We start from the raw sequence: 21,627 nt of genomic DNA, 5'->3' as shown, positions 1-21,627 counted from the left end.
AGAGAGGAGGGAGGGGAGGTAAAGAGAGAGAGGTAAAGAGGGGAGGGTAAAGAGAGAGAGAGAGGTAAAGAGAGAGAGAGAGGTAAAGAGAGAGAGGTAAAGAGAGAGAGAGAGGTAAAGAGAGAGAGGTAAAGAGAGGGAGGGAGGTAAAGAGAGAGAGAGAGGTAAAGAGAGAGAGGTAAAGAGAGGGAGGGAGGTAAAGAGAGAGAGAGAGGTAAAGAGAGAGAGAGAGGTAAAGAGAGAGGGTAAAGAGAGGGAGGGAGGGTAAAGAGAGAGAGGTAAAGAGAGGGAGGAGGTAAAGAGGAGAGAGAGGTAAAGAGAGAGAGAGAGGTAAAGAGAGAGAGGTAAAGAGAGAGAGGTAAAGAGAGGGAGGGAGGTAAAGAGAGAGAGGTAAAGATGAAATCTGCCCAGTAACAATCGCAGCGCGTCGGCGCAGAGCCGCAGAGCTATTGGCTAAGCTAACAGCTTCACTGGGAGGAGAAGCAGAAAACTTGACTCGGCTTCGAAGACAAAGTTTAAAGAGACATTTCCTCTGGTTGCTCCCGCGTCCCGCAGCCTGGATGGATGGAGCTGAGCGGTTCTGGTCCGTTCCTCTGGCCGCGGTGGGTCAGAATGGATCCGCATCTGAAGGCAGAGCCGCTCAGTCATTCTGACATTTATTGGTTTTAATCATCAGTTTCCACCTGCTCGTCTCTCAACGTGACAGAGTCAGAAATAATAGTTTGGTTTGGAGCAGGAACCGGTTCAGTGAGCCTCAGACGGAACAGAACCGAACCTTTCTGTGTTATCTGTCTGCAGCAGGAGATAATGCAGCAAAAAGAACGAAAAAAAAATTCTGCTGCTTAAATTTCCTAGAAAGTTATCAGATAAACCACAAGTTGTTGGTGGCTTCTATAAAAAAGCAGCACGTAAGACCATGTGTCCGCGCGCGCGTGTGTCTGCCTGTGTGTGTGTGTGTGTGGGGGGGGGGGGGTGTGTGTGTGTGTGTGTGTCCTCTCATCGCGCTCTTTCATGCCTCTCAGTTTAACACGCATGAAGCAGAAAGTTCTGCTGAGGAACAAAAACCTTCCAGCCTGATTCGGTTCTCATGAAGCAAAGTTCGGTTCTGTTGTCACAACAAACTATCTGGTTAAATTCAAGCATTTAAGAATTAAAATCTGACTTCCGACATGAATCTTTATGTTGTATTAACTTTTCTAAATGGTCATTCTGGCTTTGGCAGATAGACGTTCAGATTGTTTATTTGCGCAGCGTTTGCGGTTTTGCGCAGCAGGACGGGCAGAAAGAGGGACAACAGGACGTTTTTGCATCTGCTTCACGCAGGCAGGCGGAATCATTGCGTCAGTGGCGCACGCAGGGCAGGCTTGTGCGCTCGGCGGATGAGGCGCAGAGGAGAGAGAGGAAAAAGTTTGTGCGGATCGGAGCGGAGCGGCGGGACGACGCGCATTCTACACTTTATTTGAAGAAGTTCGGCTGGAAGATTCCCCCACCCTCCTTCCGCCCCAACACCATGGAACTGCTCTGCCTCGAAATGGACACCAGCATACGAGCCCGTCCGGACCCGAACCTCCTGCGCGATGACAGAGTTCTGCAGAGACTGCTGACCATCGAGGAGAGATTCCTGCCGCAGTATTCTTATTTCAAAGGCGTCCAGAAAGACATTCAGCCCTTCATGAGGAGGATGGTCGCTACTTGGATGTTGGAGGTACCGACCCAGTTCTGGCTCGGTTCGGTTCGGCTCTTATTTCCGTGCTCTTCTCAAAAGCTTCTGCTCGCTGTCGCCACGAACCTTCTGGGCCGTGTTGAGGTTTCTGAAGCTGCTCGTTGTTCCGACACTCGGTTCCTCTTGTTGGCCCAACATGTCGGTCCATTTTCCAGTCCGACCATCCGGACCGCCGCCTGCCGAACCGGGCCCTAGTCCGGATAGCCCGGCTGTTTTCCCGGGACCCCGGAGGTTCCTGAGATGTTGCTTTTATTTCAGATGACATGAATGTTTCCATGCACACGTAGCACTGCTGCTGCTCCCATCGCCATGTTGCTTTTCAGGGGAGCGCCTGCTGCTTTTAAAGCTCGCTTCCAGAACCACGGCGGGATAACAGCGGCCGGCTCGGTTCGGTTCTGGCCGCGGAGACGCTGAGGTGTCCGCCGGGTCCAGTCTGGAGCCCGGAAAGCGGCGCAGACTTTCGGGTTTTCTGTTTAAAATGTCGGAAGGGGCGAGGGCCCTGGCGGCTCTGCGGCGCTTTGTCAGGAAACAAGTTGGATTCGTGGAAAATGTTTCCATATTTCTGACCAACATCTGCGTGGAAACCAAGCCGAGCCGTGGAGCTTTATTTTCATGTGAATATTGTCACGATGCGACCTGCTGGAGATTTTTAATTAATTTTTGAAATAATGAAATCGGCTCCGGGGCGGCGCACTTCGGAGCTGCCAGTCGCGACTCGCTTCTGATTTTGACGTTTTAATCACATTTATCGGAACCGGATCCGGATCGGAATGGTCGGCTCTGGCGTGGAAGAACCCCCAGAAGATTATCGCGTGAAGAAACGGAGTCCGGATAATTTATTTGTATTTTTAAATATTTTATGAAAATACGACGACTGAGGAAAAAGCCCGTTTCCGTGTGCTGCGCCGTCGGGGAGTTTTTTTGGCTCGACTCTTTGCGACTTGAATTCATTTGTTGCTGAATGAATTGCTGGAATGTGGTTCCGTTGACTGTATGGATCCGACACTTTCTGCTGCTTTGTAAGGAAATTGATTTGGAATTAGTGCCTGATGTCGCAACCGGTTTGGGTTGGGCCAGATTCTTGGCCGGGCCCCAGCTGTGTGTGTCACTGAAATTATATTCTGTCTTCATGTGATGAATCTCTGATTTAGTTTTGATATAAAAGTTGAATATTGGTGCGATCTAGAGGCTCATCACCTGCATGCTCTCTTCTTCAGGTCTGCGAGGAGCAGAAGTGCGAGGAAGAAGTTTTTCCTCTGGCCATGAACTACCTGGACAGATTTTTAGCGATGGAGCCGATCAAGAAATGCAACCTGCAGCTGCTGGGCGCAGTCTGCATGTTCCTGGCCTCCAAGCTGAAGGAGACGCGGCCATTAACGGCAGAGAAGCTCTGCATCTACACAGATAACTCCATCAGGCCGCAGGAGCTGCTGGTGAGCTGCAGCTGCTGCACATCACCTCTAATGTTCCTCTGCTTGCGTCATAATCAACTGCATTAAGACAGAAAAGTCTGCACGTTTTTCTGCATAGTCTTATTTTCTTGTTCACTGCATTAATTTAGCTTCTACAGAGCTTAATGCCATTTTAATAATGTGCTAATAATCTGCGCCGTTTCTCCATCTGATGCGCATAACACGCTGAAGTTCCGCAGTGAATTGTTGCAGCGGCTCAGTTTCTACTGTAGAGCCTCCAGCTGCTACTGTACGGAGCAGGAAGTGACGCGGTCTCTACCGCCACCTGGCGGCAGATATTTGCACAGATCAACGGGGTCAGCCAAAATGGGACAGAGGGACACACACACACACACACACAGTTGTAGTCCTCATCAGCTTCTGTTTTCATATTTCTGTCTTTAATGAGTCGTTCATCTGGTGGCTCTGCGGCTGCATCAGGTTCTGGTTCTACCCACTGAGCCCATCTCCATGGTTCTGATTTTGGTTCTGTCGCTGGTTTGTGTTGAACTGGGCAGAGAAATGCAGAAAGTTTCTGGTTCTCTGGTTTCCAGCAGCAGGAGCGCCGAGTCCTTGAACTGCTTCTGTTTCTGTATAAGGCAGCAGTTTGGCTGCCATGCTCACACAGGAAGCAGAGATCAGCTGCTCAGGCCATGTGATCGCTGCGCCGCCGCCGCCGCCGCCCGTGCGCCGCTTGTCTTTAGTAACTGTTTCTTGTAAAGGAACCAGAATGTTGCACAGAAGGTGTGACCAGAGGAAGGCAGAAGCAGAAGGAAGTGGCTGCCTGCTGGCTGCTGCCACTCTGTCAGCATCCAGTCTGTGTTGCAAGGCTGCTGCAGATGCTGCAGATGCTGCATCTTTCCATCTGACATACAGAGGAAGGATTTCTGATGCTCAGGTTCTCTGGAGGAATTACTTTGCTGCTTCCCTTCAGGTTTCCTCAGCTGAGGCGCTGCAGGTTGGCTGCAGTCGCATTGAATCGTCGCATGACTCAGTCCATGCGGTTTGAAACCAGCTACAGTCACAAGGCTGCGGCGCTGCAGAGACAAACCAAGATTTAATCCCTCAGATTACTCACCAACTCCTCATGAGTCACCTCTTTCAGGAAGTGAAAGGAACAATGAAAGCAGCTCTCACACACACACACACACACACGCAGGCACACACGCAGGCAGGCAGGCCCGTCCGGCTCTGGGTTCGGGTCCGCAGCGTTCTGAATGTCGTTCCTCTCTCTGCAGGAATGGGAGCTGGTGGTTTTGGGGAAGTTGAAGTGGAACTTGGCGGCGGTGACGCCGAACGATTTCATCGAGCACATCGTGCGGAGGCTGCCGCTGGCCAACGACAAGCTGGTTCTGATCCGGAAACACGTCCAGACCTTCATCGCCCTCTGCGCCACAGGTAGGAGGAGAACTGAGGATGGTTTGTCTGTGGGCTGCGTCCAATCGGCATGTTAGCGTGCAGCATGCTAATGTGCATCAGAGGTGAGGATGAGGAAGATCCATGATGTATCTGTTGGTACCAGCAGGTTCTGCTACCAGAACCTGCTGGGATTTTAACCCACAAAAGTCAAGAGAGCTGTGGCTGATTGGAGGAAATGTCCTGAGGTCAGAGGTCACAGGTGAACAGGTCGGCTGGTTCCAGATGATAGAAAGGAACCAGGAGCCCAGAAGGTTCTGACCCGGTTCTGCAGGTTTTATCTGATTAATTAATTAATTGTCAGAATTATCCATAAAATAATCTCTATCTGCGTCATAAAATCTCACCAGAATCGGTAGTGGCAGTATCATGCTGTGGGGTGCAGTAAGTTTACGGGTCGACCGGGTTCTGGAGGTCTGGAATCGCACTTTGTTTCTTCTGGCTTCAGTTTTAAAGCTTTCCATCATTTCCTTTTTCTTTTTTCTCCCAAGAGTTTTTGCGGCGCTAGCGGCTCGTATTTTTTCTACAGTAGGCAGACAGGAAGGAGGGAGGACATGCGGCAAAGGTCGCCGGGACCGGGAGTCGAACCCGTGACGTCCGCGTCGAGGACTAAGGCCTCCAAACGTGGGGCGTGCTAACCCGCTGCGCCACCACAGCACACCCCCATCATTTCCATTTTTACCATCGCAATGAGTGGGGCAGGAACCCAGGGGGAGGGGCAGGAGCCCAGGGGCAGCGGGGTTAGACTGTACGAGGTTCCTGGGGCAGAAAGATGGGGACCTTGAGGCAAACACAGTTTATGCTCAGCAAGAACATCAGTGGGGGCAAAAAGGCGATAACTGCCCCCTCCCCTCCCCTCCCGGTCTGCTGTGGTGCTCTACAGACCCGGCCTGTCTGGGTGACAAATCAGGCAGCTGCCGGCCGCACAGAGCTGCATCTGTGCTCTGTGTGTTTCTTGACTGCAGCCTTACAGTAAATCCATGCATGGCTTTATGCGCTCCCTCCTCTTGGAGGGGTGATGTAATGCTGTGTGTGTGTGTGTGTGTGTGTGTGTGTGTGTGTGTGGTGTATAATAAGGTCATTTATTTGTCAACACTGGGCCACCAGATGAGAGAGCGGCTGGTGGATGAGGCGGTCTGCAGCTATCAAAGGGCCGCCGCTCTGCTGAATGTGACCGTATGCTAATGAGGGGCCGCCCCGCTCCCCCATGAACCCCTACAGCCCAGGAACAGAGGACGGGGCGGGGTCCCTGCAGGGCCACTCTATTCTTCCTGCAGAGCCTCAGAGGTCTGGACTGGGCGTATGGCAGGCCGATTTAACATAGAATCTGCTCCACGACACATTCCACATATCTCCCCTCCTTTGTCCAGCGTCTCACTGAGTTGTCTTTCGGTTCAGAGGACTGGAGGGCCACTGGGTGAGGTCAAGTGAGATCAGGTGATGACTCTAGACAATGGAGTCACACTCTGCATTAATATGCTAACAGCCGCTGCCGGCTGTAGCCACAAAGCGCGCAGCTCTCTGCGCCTCCTGCGGCCCTCCGTGCCTCTCCGAGCGGCCATGTGTCCTCCACAGAGGAAGGTAGGAGGGGGAGAGAGGAGAAGTGTCTCTCTGTCTTTCGCGGGCTTCTGGCCGTTCACAAGCTGTCTCATTTGCATCATGAATGACAGAGAGGGGAGCTAACAAGGTTATTGGTCTTTGAGGCGCGCGCCTGTGACCACACGTGGAAAAAGGACCTACAGCAGCGCGCGCTGGCACAGGCACTGAGCCTCTTTATTCCCGCTATTCCAAGCGCTGTGGGGCTTTTTTCAGCGAGCGCACGATTTACTGAGGAGATGGAAGAAAAGGGGCCGGCCGGGTAAAGGGGAGCCGGTGAGGGTGGCTGCTTTTCAGCTCTTTTACAAGCCGACTGAACCTCATTATCCAGACCTGAGGTCGTTATGGAGCTGCGCTGCGAACCGCCACAGCGCAGGCCAGCTTTATGAGCTGACTGCTGACTTTTCAGCTCATGTTGTTTCAGGGTGGCAAGAACTGAAAATAACAGAAATACCAGGTAAACCCTGTATGTGGGTTAGCAGGTAGCAGCTAACCCAGAGACAATCTGAACCTGGGGTTTTAGATGAGCCACAGGTACAAAACACTGGAATGAAACGGTTTAATGACCCGATTATTCTGTTCAGGTGTTGCAGGACAGCGAACCTCCAGGACTGGAGTTTGACACCTGCAGTTTAAACCAACTGAATGAAACTGAAGTTATTTACTGTGGAGATGGAAGCTTTACGTCCAACTGTTTCTGTTGAAACGACACCTAAACTCACAACTTAAAACATTACATTCAAGTCAGTTTAGCTTATTTTAGGGCCAGAATGTTAACATATTTATCTGGATTCACTGAAGACAGATTTTAATGTGATGAACCAGTTTTTATATACAAACGTTCTGAGCTGCTAATGTAGCATCCACAGCAACAGCTAATGCTAATGTAGCATCCACAGCAACAGCTAACGCAAATGTAGCATCCACAGCTAACGCTAATGTAGCATCCACAGTAGCAGCTAGCACTAATGTAGCATCCACAGCAACAGCTAACGCAAATGTAGCATCCACAGCTAATGCTAATGTAGCATCCACAGTAGCAGCTAGCACTAATGTAGCATCCACAGCAACAGTTAATGGTAATGTAGCATCCACAACAACAGCTAACGCTAATGTCGCATCCACAGCAGCAGTTAATGTAGCATCCACAGTAGCAGCTAGCACTAATGTAGCATCCACAGTAGTCTCTAGCCTAATGTAGCATCCACAGTAGCAGCTAATGCTAATGTAGCATCAACAGCTAATGCTAATGTAGCATCCACAGTAGCAGCTAGAACTCATGTAGCATCCACAGCAACAGCTAACACTAATGTAGCATCCACAGCAGCAGCTAACGTTAATGTAGCATCCACAGTAGCAGCTAGCCCTAATGTATTATCCACAGTAGCAGCTAGCCCTAATTTAGGATCCACAGCAACAGCTAACGCTAATGTAGCATCCACAGTAGCAGCTAGCCCTAATTTAGGATCCACAGCAACAGCTAACGCTAATGTAGCATCCACAGTAGCAGCTAGCCCTAATGTACCATCCACAGTAGCAGCTAGCCCTAATGTAGCATCCACAGTAGTAACTAACGCTAATGTAGCATCCACACTAGCAGCTAGCCCTAATGTAGCATCCACAGTAGCAACTAACGCTAATGTAGCATCCACCATAGCAGCTAGCCCTAATGTAGCGTCCACAGTAGCTTCTAGCCCTAATGTAGCATACACTGTAGCAGCTAATGCTAATGTAGCACCCACAGTAGCAGTTAATGCTAATGTAGCATCCACAGTAGCAGCTTGCACTAATGTAGCATCCACAGTAGCAGCTAATGCTAATGTAGGATCCACAGCAGCAGCTAGCCCTAATGTAGCGTCCACAGTGCAGCTAATGCTAATGTAGCACCCACAGTAGCAGCTAATGCTAATGTAGTATCCACAGTAGCAGCTAGCAGTAATGTATTATCCACAGTAGCAGCTAGCCCTAATTTAGGATCCACAGCAACAGCTAACGCTAATGTAGCATCCACAGTAGCAGCTAGCCCTAATGTACCATCCACAGTAGCAGCTAGCCCTAATTTAGGATCCACAGCAACAGCTAACGCTAATATAGCATCCACAGTAGCAGCTAGCCCTAATGTAGCATCCACAGTAGCAACTAACGCTAATGTAGCATCCACACTAGCAGCTAGCCCTAATGTAGCATCCACAGTAGCAACTAACGCTAATGTAGCATACACTGTAGCAGCTAATGCTAATGTAGCACCCACAGTAGCAGTTAATGCTAATGTAGCATCCACAGTAGCAGCTTGCACTAATGTAGCGTCCACAGTGCAGCTAATGCTAATGTAGTATCCACAGTAGCAGCTAGCAGTAATGTATTATCCACAGTAGCAGCTAGCCCTAATTTAGGATCCACAGCAACAGCTAACGCTAATGTAGCATCCACAGTAGCAGCTAGCCCTAATGTACCATCCACAGTAGCAGCTAGCCCTAATTTAGGATCCACAGCAACAGCTAACGCTAATATAGCATCCACAGTAGCAGCTAGCCCTAATGTAGCATCCACAGTAGCAACTAACGCTAATGTAGCATCCACACTAGCAGCTAGCCCTAATGTAGCATCCACAGTAGCAACTAACGCTAATGTAGCATACACTGTAGCAGCTAATGCTAATGTAGCATCCACAGTAGCAGTTAATGCTAATGTAGCATCCACAGTAGCAGCTTGCACTAATGTAGCGTCCACAGTGCAGCTAATGCTAATGTAGTATCCACAGTAGCAGCTAGCAGTAATGTAGCATCCACAGCAGCAGCTAGCCCTAATGTAGCATCCACAGTAGCAACTAACGCTAATGTAGCATACACTGTAGCAGCTAATGCTAATGTAGCATCCACAGTAGCAGTTAATGCTAATGTAGCATCCACAGTAGCAGCTTGCACTAATGTAGCGTCCACAGTGCAGCTAATGCTAATGTAGCATCCACAGTAGCAGCTTGCACTAATGTAGCGTCCACAGTGCAGCTAATGCTAATGTAGTATCCACAGTAGCAGCTAGCAGTAATGTAGCATCCACAGCAGCAGCAGCTTTGCGAACTTCTCTGATGATGAATAGATAGAAAAAACTTTTCTCCAATCTGATGCCTGAAAACCTGAAGGTTAAAACTATAAATATTTTGTATTTATTCCAGATGTTACCAGTTATCAAACCAAAGTCATTTATCAGTTATCAAAATTATATGGAAATTCATATGGCAAAGCAAGCGCCTTCGCATAAAATACAAAACACTACAAAGAAGTAAGACGGCCTCAATCTTCCTGTTTTGAAATACTATTTCTGGGCAGCTCAGTTAAAGCCTCTAATTTCATGGATCCAACAGATTCTCAAACAAGATGGCTGAGCATTGAGCAAGCAAAGTGCTCAGTACCATTAAAAGTATTGCCATTTTTAGATATCCTAGTAAAGGATCTGCCATTGTGGACTAAAACCACACTTAACATTTGGAACAAAGTGCGAATTTCTTTCAAGCTACCAAGAGGTTTATCAATATTAACAAGCATATTATTAAGACATATTAAATCCTTCACACCCAATTTCTTAGACAAAAAGTTTTCTAAATGGGCTGAACAGGGGCTTACATTTCTTCATCAGTTGATTGACAGGAACAGCCTTTATGTCATTTGAAGAGTTATGTAGGAATTTTCATCTCCAGAAAAATGATTTCTTTAGATATTTACAGTTGCGCTCTTTTTTGTCTGCACACAGGGACTGGGAAAGAGTACTAAATCCCACACCAATAGAAAACCTCCTAATCCATTACCAGAAAGGGGGAGGAGATAAAAAAATTGATAACAAAGTTATATAGTGTATTCCTGTCAATGAACCTTAACAAACCCACTTGGACAAAACAAAGATGGGAGGCAGAGAGGCCAGAATAATTTCTGACGAAACATGGGAGGAAGTTTGGACTGAGGCACATAGAGTTACAAACTCAAATACGTGGCGGGAATATAAATGGAAAATTATTAGCAGATATTTCAGGACCCCAGATGTAGTTTCCAAGATGGATCCTAAAGTACCAAGCTTGTGTTGGAGAAACTGTGGCTCAGCGGTCACCAATCATACACACATTTTTTGGTCATGCCCCAAACTTCAAAACTTTTGGGATGAGGTGTACAGGGCTATAAACCAAATCTTCCCGGAAGTTATACCAAAGGATGTTACAGTTGCGTTACTTGGTATTATACCAGATGGTTTGCAAGGACGAGCCAAAGTATATCTGTTAAATATCCTTTTTACAGCAGCCCTGAAGTGCATTACAATCAGGTGGATGCAGTTGGAGCCACCTTCCTATGACTTATGGATTCAAAAAGTAAGGGAATTGTATAAAATGGAACAGATAACCTATTCATTAAGACTTCAAAAAACCACTTTTAGTCTGCGCTGGGGGCCAGCAGAAGCTCTGTTGATGTAAATAAGCCTAACAAGTTTGTCTCTTGGCATGTGGTGTTTAGCTATCCTGCCCAAAATGTATCTTTATTTTAATGTTGTATGGTGAGGAGTCTACAAATGTGATGCTGAGGTTGTAAGATATCATGCCAAGATGTTTATTTTATTTTATGGAAGATTTCATATTGTCAACACTTGTGTTATGTACCATTGATGTATTATTGCTCTGAAAAAATAATAAAAATGTAAGTTTAAAAAAAAAAAAAACTATAAATATTTTTGTGGTTCAGCTCATATCTGTTTAATCATTTAGTAGCCGAATGGGTTATTTTAAAATGTTGCTTATTTTATAGATCAATGTTTAAAAATGAGTTGTGATTAATTACAGGACAACTTGCAGTGATATTGTTTATGTCTCTTTGTCGCCCCCTATTGTTCCAATGCTGCTAAAGAAACAAATTAGACTTTAGGGATGTTTGCAGCCAAGTTTCACCCTGAAATGTAACTGAAGTGAATTTTGTTGCAGATTTCCGATTCGCCATGTATCCCCCCTCCATGATCGCCACAGGAAGTGTGGGGGCGGCCATCTGCGGCCTGCAGCTGGACTCAGCCGACCAATCCCAGTGGGGCGACAGCCTGACGGACCTACTGGCCAAGATCACCAACACAGAGGTGGTGAGTGTGACGCTCTGACTCGCTCTCATCTGGATGAATTTCTCAGACAGCAGGAAGGTTTTCCTGCGTCTCAGCTGGGAACTTTGTGATAAATCACATTATCACAACTGATTAATCTGTCGTCAGGACTTTTCACACGCGCGTTTGGACATCCAGTTTTCCATAAGGAGCAAAACTCCTGACACCAGAACCATCTCAGTATTTATGCCTTTTCCTTTGTGGTGCAGATCTTGAGATTTTCTTCAACAATTTCTCTCCTCTGCGTCTCGTTGGAGAATCCGCTACTGAAGCGGCTCCAGGTCAGGCTGCCTCTAGCGTACAGGTGTTGATGCTCAGTTCTGATTTCTGCGTGTTCATTCATGCCACTAAATAAAGCCCACCACAGTCAGACTTCTGTGTGAACGCTTTCTGACCCCAAAGCAACTAACAGAAGAACGTAGCCGTCCCCCAGCAGCGCTCTGTTTACGGCAGTAAAGACGGCCATCACAGTAAAGATGGCCGCCGTCTCTGGATGGATTGTAAAGTTGCTGAGAGCGTCAGCAGACGGTCAGCAGGAAGCTGATAAAAAGGAAGCTAACAGCTAACAGCAGCGGCCTTTAGTGGAGCTGCAGCTTCTAACCCGGTTCTGTTTGGATGTGGAGTGGGACCAGAAGTGGTCGGTTGGGATGTGATGCATTCACTGACTCCGACTGCTTCCATCGGTGATGAAATGAGCCATCAGGATCTGAGTGGCGTGGTGCTGCAGCTGATTTCTGGTTGGTTCCTGCAGCCCGAAGACAGCTGAGTGGGTGCTGTCAGACCAGCAGCATCTGGAGATGAAGCAGAAGGAAGAGCAGGTGAAGCAGCCCGCCTGCCTCCGGCCCATGATGCATTGCTGCTGGAAAGCAGAGCTCTCTCTGCGTGGAGCTGTTGAAGCCTCAGAGTGGAAAAACAAACATCTGTCTTGAGTAGCACAGAGCTGCCGTATGCTCGGCGCTCTGCGATGGGCTCTGAACATTCCTGGACTCAGACAAGCCGCAGCTCGCAGGCAACACAGGAGGCTGAACAGAGGGAATCCTCTCTAATGCGATGCAGGAGGAGCTGCAGTAATCCAGCTCTGCAGCTAACGGCAACGCTGAGTTTCCTCGACATGTGGAGCAAAGTAACAGAACGGTTCAGAGGTCGCCTGGGCCGCAGCGTTCACGCTGCAGAGCGTCGCAGCACAAGATCAGCATCTCAGCCGAGCTAAATGTCAAAGTGAAAGCAACTCATGTCAGCACCAGCAGCTGCTGCAGCCAGCACCGCCCTCCCTGATATCCAAACGCTGCAATCCGCCAGGGGAAACACGATACGGCCGAGTCACGGGGCCGGGACACATGTTGCTTCAACCGCACACACCTGGAGGGTTGTGATATTCACCAAAGCATCACGTCTGCAGTTGCACTAAGGAAAAGTTCTCTTCTGCTTCACGACTGAAAAATACAAGCAACTTCTGGATGCTGCTAGCGGGTAAGGGCCCTGAGAGTGGAGGGCCCTGAGACTGGAGGGCCCTGTTAAATTGCTTCATAGACTATTCCTAATATTTGTGAAGTCTGTGTGTATTTCAGGTCTGGGTGGAGCCTGTGGGTTGTGTTAGCCGTGATGTTGGCATATTGACTGAGTTGCCCTGGAGCTTCTGGTTGCTGGATTAAAACAGGATGTCGGGGTTGAGAAGTGGACCGCCGCTTCTTGGATTTTATTGTTTGATGCCCGTTTTCTCCCATTCATGTGTTTTTGTTCATTCAGCGTCACATGCTGAGACACCGGAAACACGTTTTCTCATTTCGCCCTCCGTTCCTGTTTCTGTCCCACTGTGGCTCTCATCAGCAGTGCTGAAACAAGCACGCTTTATTTTGAAAGATCATGGCTTGTGATGTTTGGCTACCCAGGCCAAAGAAAGCAAAAGGTCATGCTTTCTGTTGGAACTTGTGGAAACTCTCAGTCATGAGGCGTCTCTGCTTTCCCAGTGTCAGTCCTCAGACATGCTGTTTTGGGCCGGGGCTCAGAGTCTGCCTCTGGGTGTTTGCTTCAGATGTTCCTAACTCTGTCTCTTGTGGTGCAGGCAGCAGTTAAATCACATTCCTCGGCTTCACACATTTCTTCTTTTTGGTTTTGTCTGTCTGCACGACTTCCCCCTGCTGCCAGTGTCACGAAGGCCGTCCAGTGGTGACGCGCACGTGTCGCTACGACGCAGCCATGCAGAACGATGCGAGTTTGGGCTGGGGCCCTCCAGGACCGGGGCTGAAGGGGAAGAGCCGGCTCATGTGGTTTCCGGTTCCAGGCATTGCATTGTTCCGAACCTTGAGCTGCTCTGAAACATGTTTCCAGTAGTCACACACTGAAGTCATTAAAGGTTCTCCAGTGAAGCCCAGAAGGCTTGGCTTGGGATCCCAAATGCTGCCTTTTAGAGCTGCAGAGACAGAGGGAGAATGTCTTTTAAGAGCGAAGGCCTGCATTCCTGTGGTAAGACACAGGCAGCTCCTTTGCATGTTCTGCACTGCTCTTCGTATTCTCACAGGGCTTGAGATTTTATGACCTGTGGGGCTCATGTTTGTTGGAATCTATGGGTGAGCGCACTCTTCTCATAGTAGCCGCAAACTTCTTCAAATGTTGAACTGACGATGCTTTTCGGGTTTCCTCCATGCGTTCCAAGGTGATCTGTCCTGCAGCAGTCCATGCTCTGACCAACAAACCTAACCCAGCATCTTGAGTCTTCTCTTGGTCATTTCACAGTAAAGCGTACCAATTTCCTACATTCCTTCTGACAAATTCCTACAACTTCCACCATCCTATTGGGTACTAGCAAGTTTGATGAGTTTCTTTGCCGTTTCTTCTCCACTTGAGAGGCCACCGCTCCCAGCACAGGGAGCAGCAACCTATCTGCTGCACGTCCTTGTGACTGGTTGCATCGATTCTCAACATGATCAGCTCAGTGTTGCAGACACCAAACACTCAGTCGTAGTATGTAAGTTTATGCAGACGTGTTCGATGTACGTTTGCATCGTGTTCACCTCAAGAACGCTCTGACCTCCCAGGAGCGACATATGCAGAACATGATGGGGCTTTTAGAGGTAACTCAAAATGGACCTAGCATCCCATTTCTTGCAGTGATCATCAAACACACAGCAATGCTGTCGTCTTCTGCACGTTGTTAGCGATCCTTCTTTTGAAATCTGGCTGTGATTCCAGGTTCCAGCCCACATCTCCACCTTTCAAAGTGTCATGCCGTTTGCCCTTTGACCCTGCAACCTTTGGTCCCCCAGGGATGTTCATCTCCCCACCAGTGTTTCAGATGTGAGGGAGAGCTGGGTCCAGTAGCACTGCAGGCTACATCTGGGCCCCATCAGGTTTAGATTAGCTTTGGCTTCCTGGTACCTGAAGAGCTGCTCCTTCACCCAGCTCTCTCCGTCCTCACCCCGGCTGCCGCTTGTAAGGCTCATCATGTGTTTGCATGCATACTGAACATACTGCCATGTTTAGTCATCTTTCGCCACCAGAGGGTAGTGTTTGAGCTATGTTGCAGAAGGTTGGAGCTCATTAATGACGTTAATCATGGTTCCTCTCCTTACAACACTTTGACCTTTCTGTGGACGTATTCATAGTCCCATAGACCCGGTTCTATTGGAACCAAAACTTCATCATCTGTTTCACCTCCAGCTGCTGTGGTTCTCTGTCTCTCTGCTCTGAGTCAAACCAACCAAACCCTCTGAGCAACCTGTTCCCCTCCTGGCCTGTGGGGGCGCTGCACCAAGATCCTCTGAAGACACTGAGCGCAATGGGCTCTTTGCACCTGCCGCGCGACGTCACAACCGCATGCGCAAATGCGGCTGTCTTTTTTCGCTTTGAGTTACCATGACAGCTAAAAAAGACGAAGTCTTATTTCAGACACAAATAAAACAATACTATGAACACTATTGTCTTCCTAATATAATGGGCTTTTAAGTTTTCATGGATTTCCAAACGATCCTGAATTAAGAAGATGGTGGCTTGTAAATATTCGTCGCTACCAGTTAAAGCTAACGCAGCACAGCAAAGTTTACAGCCTTCACGTCACTCCGGATCAACTTCTTCAGCCTAAAGCAGAAGGTAAAGGAGCCTCCTGTGTTATTTCCATGGAATCACTTCTGTATTCAGCCTGAAAGAGTTTATGGGAACCAGAGAGCAGACTAGAACCAGACAGCCGAGCTACTGACCCGCCTGGACACACTGCTGTAAACACCGTCCTGCTTCACAAGAAACATGCTAAACTAATAAAGCGAAATAACACGGAGACCTTAAGGAACACGGCCATATTTTTCTAAAAGCAACAACTGAACCTGAACCGTCAGCTGAACTAGAACTCCGACACCAGAGCTGCTCTACTGTTAAGTTATGGGCTTGTTGTTCCTCAGGCTGCAGAAGCAAAAAGCCTGAACCGTAAAATCCCCGTTACTTGGTCTCTGACACTAACGACAATAAACCACCTAATATACTTGAACACAAGGTAAAAACATTGTCCGTTAGAATGGATGAAAAATGTTTAGATACTTAGATAGCACATTTTTACAAGAAAATGTCAGAGAATATTTCCTACTAGCATAAGCTAAAGCTAATGTTAGCCACAAAGTTTAAAGAAAGTAAAACTCACCTTCGTATCTGTGTATAACGAGGCGAACATCTTAAAACCTTTCTCCAGATTATTGTCGGGGCTTCGGATCGATGTACATCATTAACTGTTACCTTGGACACAACCAGTGGAAAGAGACTTTTTCAATAGATCGGAAAAGATTGATTTTCCCCAAACACGGAAACTGAGGTGCAAAGAGCCCATTATCTTCACCAAATGGAATCTGAAATTGAGCCGTCAGGTTTTAGTGGCTGGAGGATTTCTCTTTAGTCTTTGACTAAAGACCAGGAGGCTAGCATGTTGGCTCTTTTTGTATTTACCCAGAATGCCCTGCTTTGTAGTCCACTTCCTGCTTTGGGAGCGATCCACTTGGCATTCACTTCAACCGAACCCAGACTGAGGTTTGGAGGACCACAGGTCAGAATTCAATCACACCTCATCAGACAAACCGGAGTTTGTAGGCAGACGTCTCCCCACCAGTCTGCCTAGACTGGAGTCGGGTTAAAGTGGACTCCACGGGCCTGTGACTCGGCGTGGAGGAGGAGCGCGGCGTGTTTTGGTCCTCCTTGCTGCTGAGGATTTCAGCTCCCAGGTGGATTGTCTGATTGCCTTGGCGGCCTTTGATGGTGGAACCAGAGGAGTCTGGGCCTCGGATGGATGCCCTGCAGGCGGACACATCGGCTATCATTAAAAAAGCACAGCCTTTGTGTTTCCTACAGGAGGTGGATGCAATTAATGTTGCTCTAATGCTGGCTGTGTGTTCAGTTGCTGTTGTCAGGGCTACTGCTGAAGTTTGAATGCTTGGGAATGACGGAGGAAGAAGGGGGAGCAGGGAGAACCATGGGGAAAGATCCCAGCAGACGACCCTGGTGGGCTGGAGGAACCCTCAGCTCTGGCTGCACAGCTGGAGCAGCAGAGAGGGGTTCCGCTTCGGTTCCTCTGGGGTTCCTTTGTGGTTAATTTCTGGTTCCTCTGAGGTTCCCCTGGTGTTCTGCTTAGGTTCCTCTGGGGTTCCTTTGTGGTTAATATCTGGTTCCTCTGAGGTTCCCCTGAGGTTCCTCTGGGGTTCCGCTCAGGTTTTTTCATAATAAATTTCTGTATTTACACACAGAACCACCCAGTTTGTGAGAACTGTGGAACCTGAAATGTGAGCGTTTCCCTGCAGGACGTTCTGAAGGAGTGCCAGGAGCAGATCGAGCGCGTCCTGGAGAGCAGCCTGCGTGAGGGCCGGCAGCAGCAGCAGACGCAGCGGGGCCCCAGCGGGAAGGGCCTGGAGGAGCTGGACCAGGCCTCCACGCCCACAGACGTCCGTGACGTCAACTTGTGAAGCACCAGAGGGCGCCGTTGCACAGGATTTACAAGAATCTTTTTTAAAAAAACTTTCAGTCTTCATAAAAGCAGAAAAAAAGAACAAAAGAGCAAAAAATTGTTAAAAACACAAGGCTTTTAAAGAAATACAAGGACAGTGCTGGCTAGTTTTGTAGTTGATCTTTTCTTCAAGCAAAAACAAAAAAAAAGCAACAAAAAAAAACACAAAACCTCCTGCACATGAAATCGATTTTCTCTGATGCTCTAGTGTAAAAGCAACAAGCCTGGTGAAGCTGCGCTGCCTTGGAGGCAGAAGGGAATCGTTCTGCCTTTACAGCTGCAGACAGGAGAACTGCAGATGATCCTTTTTCTATTTTTATTTGCAAAGATGATTTTTTTCGCCGTCTGCAGGCGGTGGACGAAGAGGACGAGTCCTCCACTGCCAGATCGTCCACCTCTATGGACGGACAGAACTGTGTAGAGCAGATGGTCCCGTTGCCAGGCAACCGCTGGAACGATAATAGTTATTAGTAATATTTATAATTATTGATACCATCAAAAATATTTTGGGACTTCATGAGCTCCTTTGGTTCAGGCTGCTTGTTTGCATCGGTTTGAGGATGCAGCTGGCTGGAGAGAGAGGGTGTGTGTGTGTGTGTGAAAGCTGTTCAGCCTCGTGCTGCAGCTCACCTGAGCTAACGGGGGACAGGTGCGTTAGCAGAGAGACACTTTGTCTCATCAGGGCTTCACCTCCGACCCAGAGGTTCTTACCTCCGGGCCGGGGGCCGAGGAGGGGCCGGGGCGCGGCCCTGGGCGGCCCTCAGTAGCTGCACAGGGTGCAGGAGGAGCTGCAGAGGTTGGAGTGGATCAAGCAGAACCCTCTGATGTTTTCCTTTACGTGTAGCTGGACCTGAGGGCCGGGGGCCCGCTGGGGTCCCGTCCAGCTCCCTTTATGATTTTAATAGCTAGGCACTTTGAGGTGAAGCTCAAATCAAACGGCCTCCGGACCAGGAGTGAGGAGCTTTCATTCCTCATTTCTCTGGATCCCAACCAGAACCAGAACCTGCTGCAGATTCCAGCAGCAGCTTGTCCTCCAGTCCTGCTAAAACTCCTCCCAGATGATCCAATCAGATATTCATGCAGAGCCCGATCGGATCGGTTCGAATCCGGAGACTCTGCTTTTCCTTTCTCAATGAAAAGATTAGATTTTTTTTTTTTTTACTTGACATTTTGTTTTTATTTATCTGCATCAGCCACAGAGAGCCACAGGAGGGCAGCAGAGAGCCCATGTGTCGAGTTGGGTTTTCTTTAAAGTCATTAGAGACCCAGCTGATTCTCTCCACAAAGGAGAGATCCCATAACCCTCTCCAGTTTGAACCCAGACCAAAAAAAAAGACCAGTTTGAACTCAGTGGGCCCCCTCAGTACTGCACCACCCTAACCCGGCTCACATGGGGCCCGTGTTTGTTTGTGATGTTTGTAGCCATAACAGGCTCTGTTCAAAAGAACCCAAACTTTCTCGTGCCGCTTCCCCAGAAACGGCTCCAGTTCTGGTTCCGGATCCGGTTTCATGTGGCTGACTCTGGTTTTCATTTTCCATGTCCCACCCCAGCTTGTTTCTGCCCCGTCATCCTTTGGCCTGATGGAAGCTCTCTCCTGAACATGATTACTTTTTCCTGCAGATTTCGTGCAGCGTGTGTTTAATATCGATGCCACAGTTCAGCGTGTATGTGTGTGTATGTGTTGTGTGTGTGTGTTGTGTGTGTTTCTCTAGGGGGCCATCAGACCCACTGTGGGGGTTTTGGTTTTAGAGATACTGTATTCCAAAGTGAAGAGCGGTCCGCGGTGTGAAGATGTCAACAACAAAAAGTGTGGATATTTTATTGTGTTTTTTGCGCTGCTATGAGCTATGAATTTTTCATTTATACAAAATAACATTACTTAGTTGTGATGTGTCACTTGTGTGCTGCTATTTTATAAACATTTGTATTATAATATAATTATTTTACTGCTTAAGAGATACATCCAGAAACAAAGTAGAAGGTTTTAGAAGGCGAGGATTTGACTGGAAATGTTCCTCGTACAGATGGATGGACGGGACGTTTCATTTCCTGTTTTCTGTTTCCTGTTTCCGTCACGTTCTTCTTCAGGGCGTGCCATGCCTCAGGATTACTGGACTCAGTCACACACAGATCCATCACATATACCTCTGCAGAGGCAGGAGGAACCATTCCTACTGTTTCCATGAGCAACGACAGGAACTAAGCGAAGCTTCAGCTGGACTCTGACCACAACAGGAAGAGAGGAGGAAACTTCCTGAACCGCCATGCATGTTCATGCTTGTCTGTGTTGGTGCTACAGCTGACTTGTTCTGTGCTACAGAGGGGAAAATCCCCAGGATGGCCAAAGTTTCTGCTTTCCATGTCCATGATCACCATGAATAAAATGGATTCTGTATGTGAGACGTTCTGATTGGTCATTTCCTGGTGCTCATCATGCACCTCAATAAACTTCTGCTCTGAAGGGTGTGACGCCACAGCGGCCGTCTGCCCCCCCCCCCCCCCCCTTCTACCCTGCATGGCCGGGATCAATGCTGCTGAGTCAGCAAAACAGCCACAGGTTTTCTGTTTCCACACCAAACCATCTCTCTATAGAAAGGAAAATAATTTTAATCTCAAAGATGATCTGAAAGTAATTAAAGTGGTTCTGTTGGATTTGTTCTTTCAGGCGGTTCTGATCAGTTGGTGTCCTCTCAAGATGCGTCTGTAACAGTTAATCCCAAAAATATTCATGTTGATTAAAGAGTCATTTGTCTTTGAAGATAAAGCGATGCAACAGGATGAACAGGATAACCCTAACCCTTTCTAAAAAATGAATTTTCCAGTAACAGCAGAATAAATTCTGGGTAATTTCATATTAAAATGATCGTTTAAATGCTAATTCTGCATTAATCTGCTGGACTGTTCGCCATCACAGATTGACTTTCATGCAGGGTGGTCCAAAGTGCGGTCTGGGGATTGAAAACATTTTTTAGTCCAGACTAAAATGGAAGCTATTCTGGTTCAATCCAACATGTTTGTTTTTGCTCATTGGAGGAAACAGAACCTCAAACATCCAGGAAGTTTGACTCAAAACGGACTTTGGTGAGAAAAGGTGGAGTTTTTATTTCTGTCTTTGTTGCTGAGAATAAACACCAAAAATGGAGAGAAAATAATATAAAAATTTAATTTTAAAATGTTGTCAGATTTTCTTTTAAACAAGGTAAACCTGCAGGTTCATCATGAAACGATTTACAGTTCAGTTTTCTACAGAAATCAAACTTCTTAACTTTATTAGGATTTTATTTTGTTTATACTTATGCAGGTAAAAAAACATTTTGCTAAATTCAGTTAATTTACAGTTTTGACCCATATGGCAAAAAACTGTTTAATATAATTAGATCATTTAACAACTACGACCAAATAACATGATTGATGAAGAGGTCAGATGCTCAACCAGATGATATTATTGTGTTTAAATTAATTATTGTCAGTGGAGTCAATTCAGATTAAATTACTTTTTTTTTGTTGCATTCACTGCAAAACCATGAAACCCTTCGAAGTATTTTTTCTAGTTTCTAGAGCAAATATGTCTTGAAATAAGACTAAATTAACCTATGAATAACTTTTCTGCATGATAGTTTTGAAGAGGATATTTTTTCAGTGTTGGTGCGCTTCTCTGATCAAATTAAAATTCTCATAACTTCAACCTGCACAACATTTACTAATCATGGCAGCACTTCCTTCTTTGAAAATCCTTCTGGAGCTCCAGCTCTTTTAGCTCTTCACCTTTGACCTTCAGTCAAAATGGACGACACACCTGGTGATGAATATTCATTCCTGTAAAACCAACAGTCTTCATTTCATCGCTTCGGTTACTACAACCATAACTAATCATTAAAATCACTTCATTTATGCATTTCTTCATCATTTTTGCAGAAGTTTCCTCTAGATTGAGTATTTTCTCTCAGATGAAACTAATTTTTTATGCTGTACCCAGATGGAGTTTCTGATGTTTGTTATAAATGAATTCCTTTTCTTTCTTTCTATGATCTGCAGTAAAAACCAATTACAAATTGGTACCGGGCAGCGCAAGAAATAATTAAATATTTCTGTTTTATGAATTATTTGAGTGTGGAGGATCTTTTATTTTGAAAATCCTTTAACCGGACTCTCTCGGTTCCGTCTTGCCGCCAACATGGAGCCACAAGCAGCAAAATGAGTCAGAAACGGATCAGATTGTTTGGAAAGTTTCTTTGTGAAGGGAAAAGGCCCAGAGAAGAGCCAGGAGGATGGATTTATCCCAGCAGGTGATTCCCACAGTCCAAGCTCTGCATGATATGGTGACCGGATGTTAATGAGGAAA

At 47.2% G+C, this 21,627-nt stretch overlaps 1 protein-coding gene across 4 annotated transcripts in view; it reads left to right on the top strand.

Annotated features, from left to right (window-relative positions):
• ccnd2a (cyclin D2, a) overlaps nucleotides 1-19,685 on the top strand; it is a 124,313-nt gene extending 104,628 nt beyond the window's left edge. For 2 of the 4 annotated variants that reach the window (XM_028030237.1, XM_028030227.1), the window contains 4 exons: nucleotides 2,941-3,156; nucleotides 4,413-4,572; nucleotides 11,144-11,292; nucleotides 17,082-19,685. In XM_028030237.1, coding sequence (XP_027886038.1) covers nucleotides 2,941-3,156; nucleotides 4,413-4,572; nucleotides 11,144-11,292; nucleotides 17,082-17,243 — 687 coding nt within the window. In that variant the 3' untranslated portion in view covers nucleotides 17,244-19,685. Of the gene's footprint in view, nucleotides 1-1,006; nucleotides 1,706-2,940; nucleotides 3,157-4,412; nucleotides 4,573-11,143; nucleotides 11,293-17,081 lie in introns of those variants that run through there. The other 2 variants (XM_028030210.1, XM_028030218.1) reach the window with 2 other exon arrangements.
• The last annotated feature ends 1,942 nt before the right edge of the window (nucleotides 19,686-21,627 follow it).

The sequence above is a fragment of the Xiphophorus couchianus genome, chromosome 2 (assembly GCF_001444195.1).
Source record: "Xiphophorus couchianus chromosome 2, X_couchianus-1.0, whole genome shotgun sequence".
Classification (NCBI taxonomy): Eukaryota; Metazoa; Chordata; class Actinopteri; order Cyprinodontiformes; family Poeciliidae; genus Xiphophorus; species Xiphophorus couchianus.
This window is presented reverse-complemented; position numbering and strand designations above follow the sequence as displayed.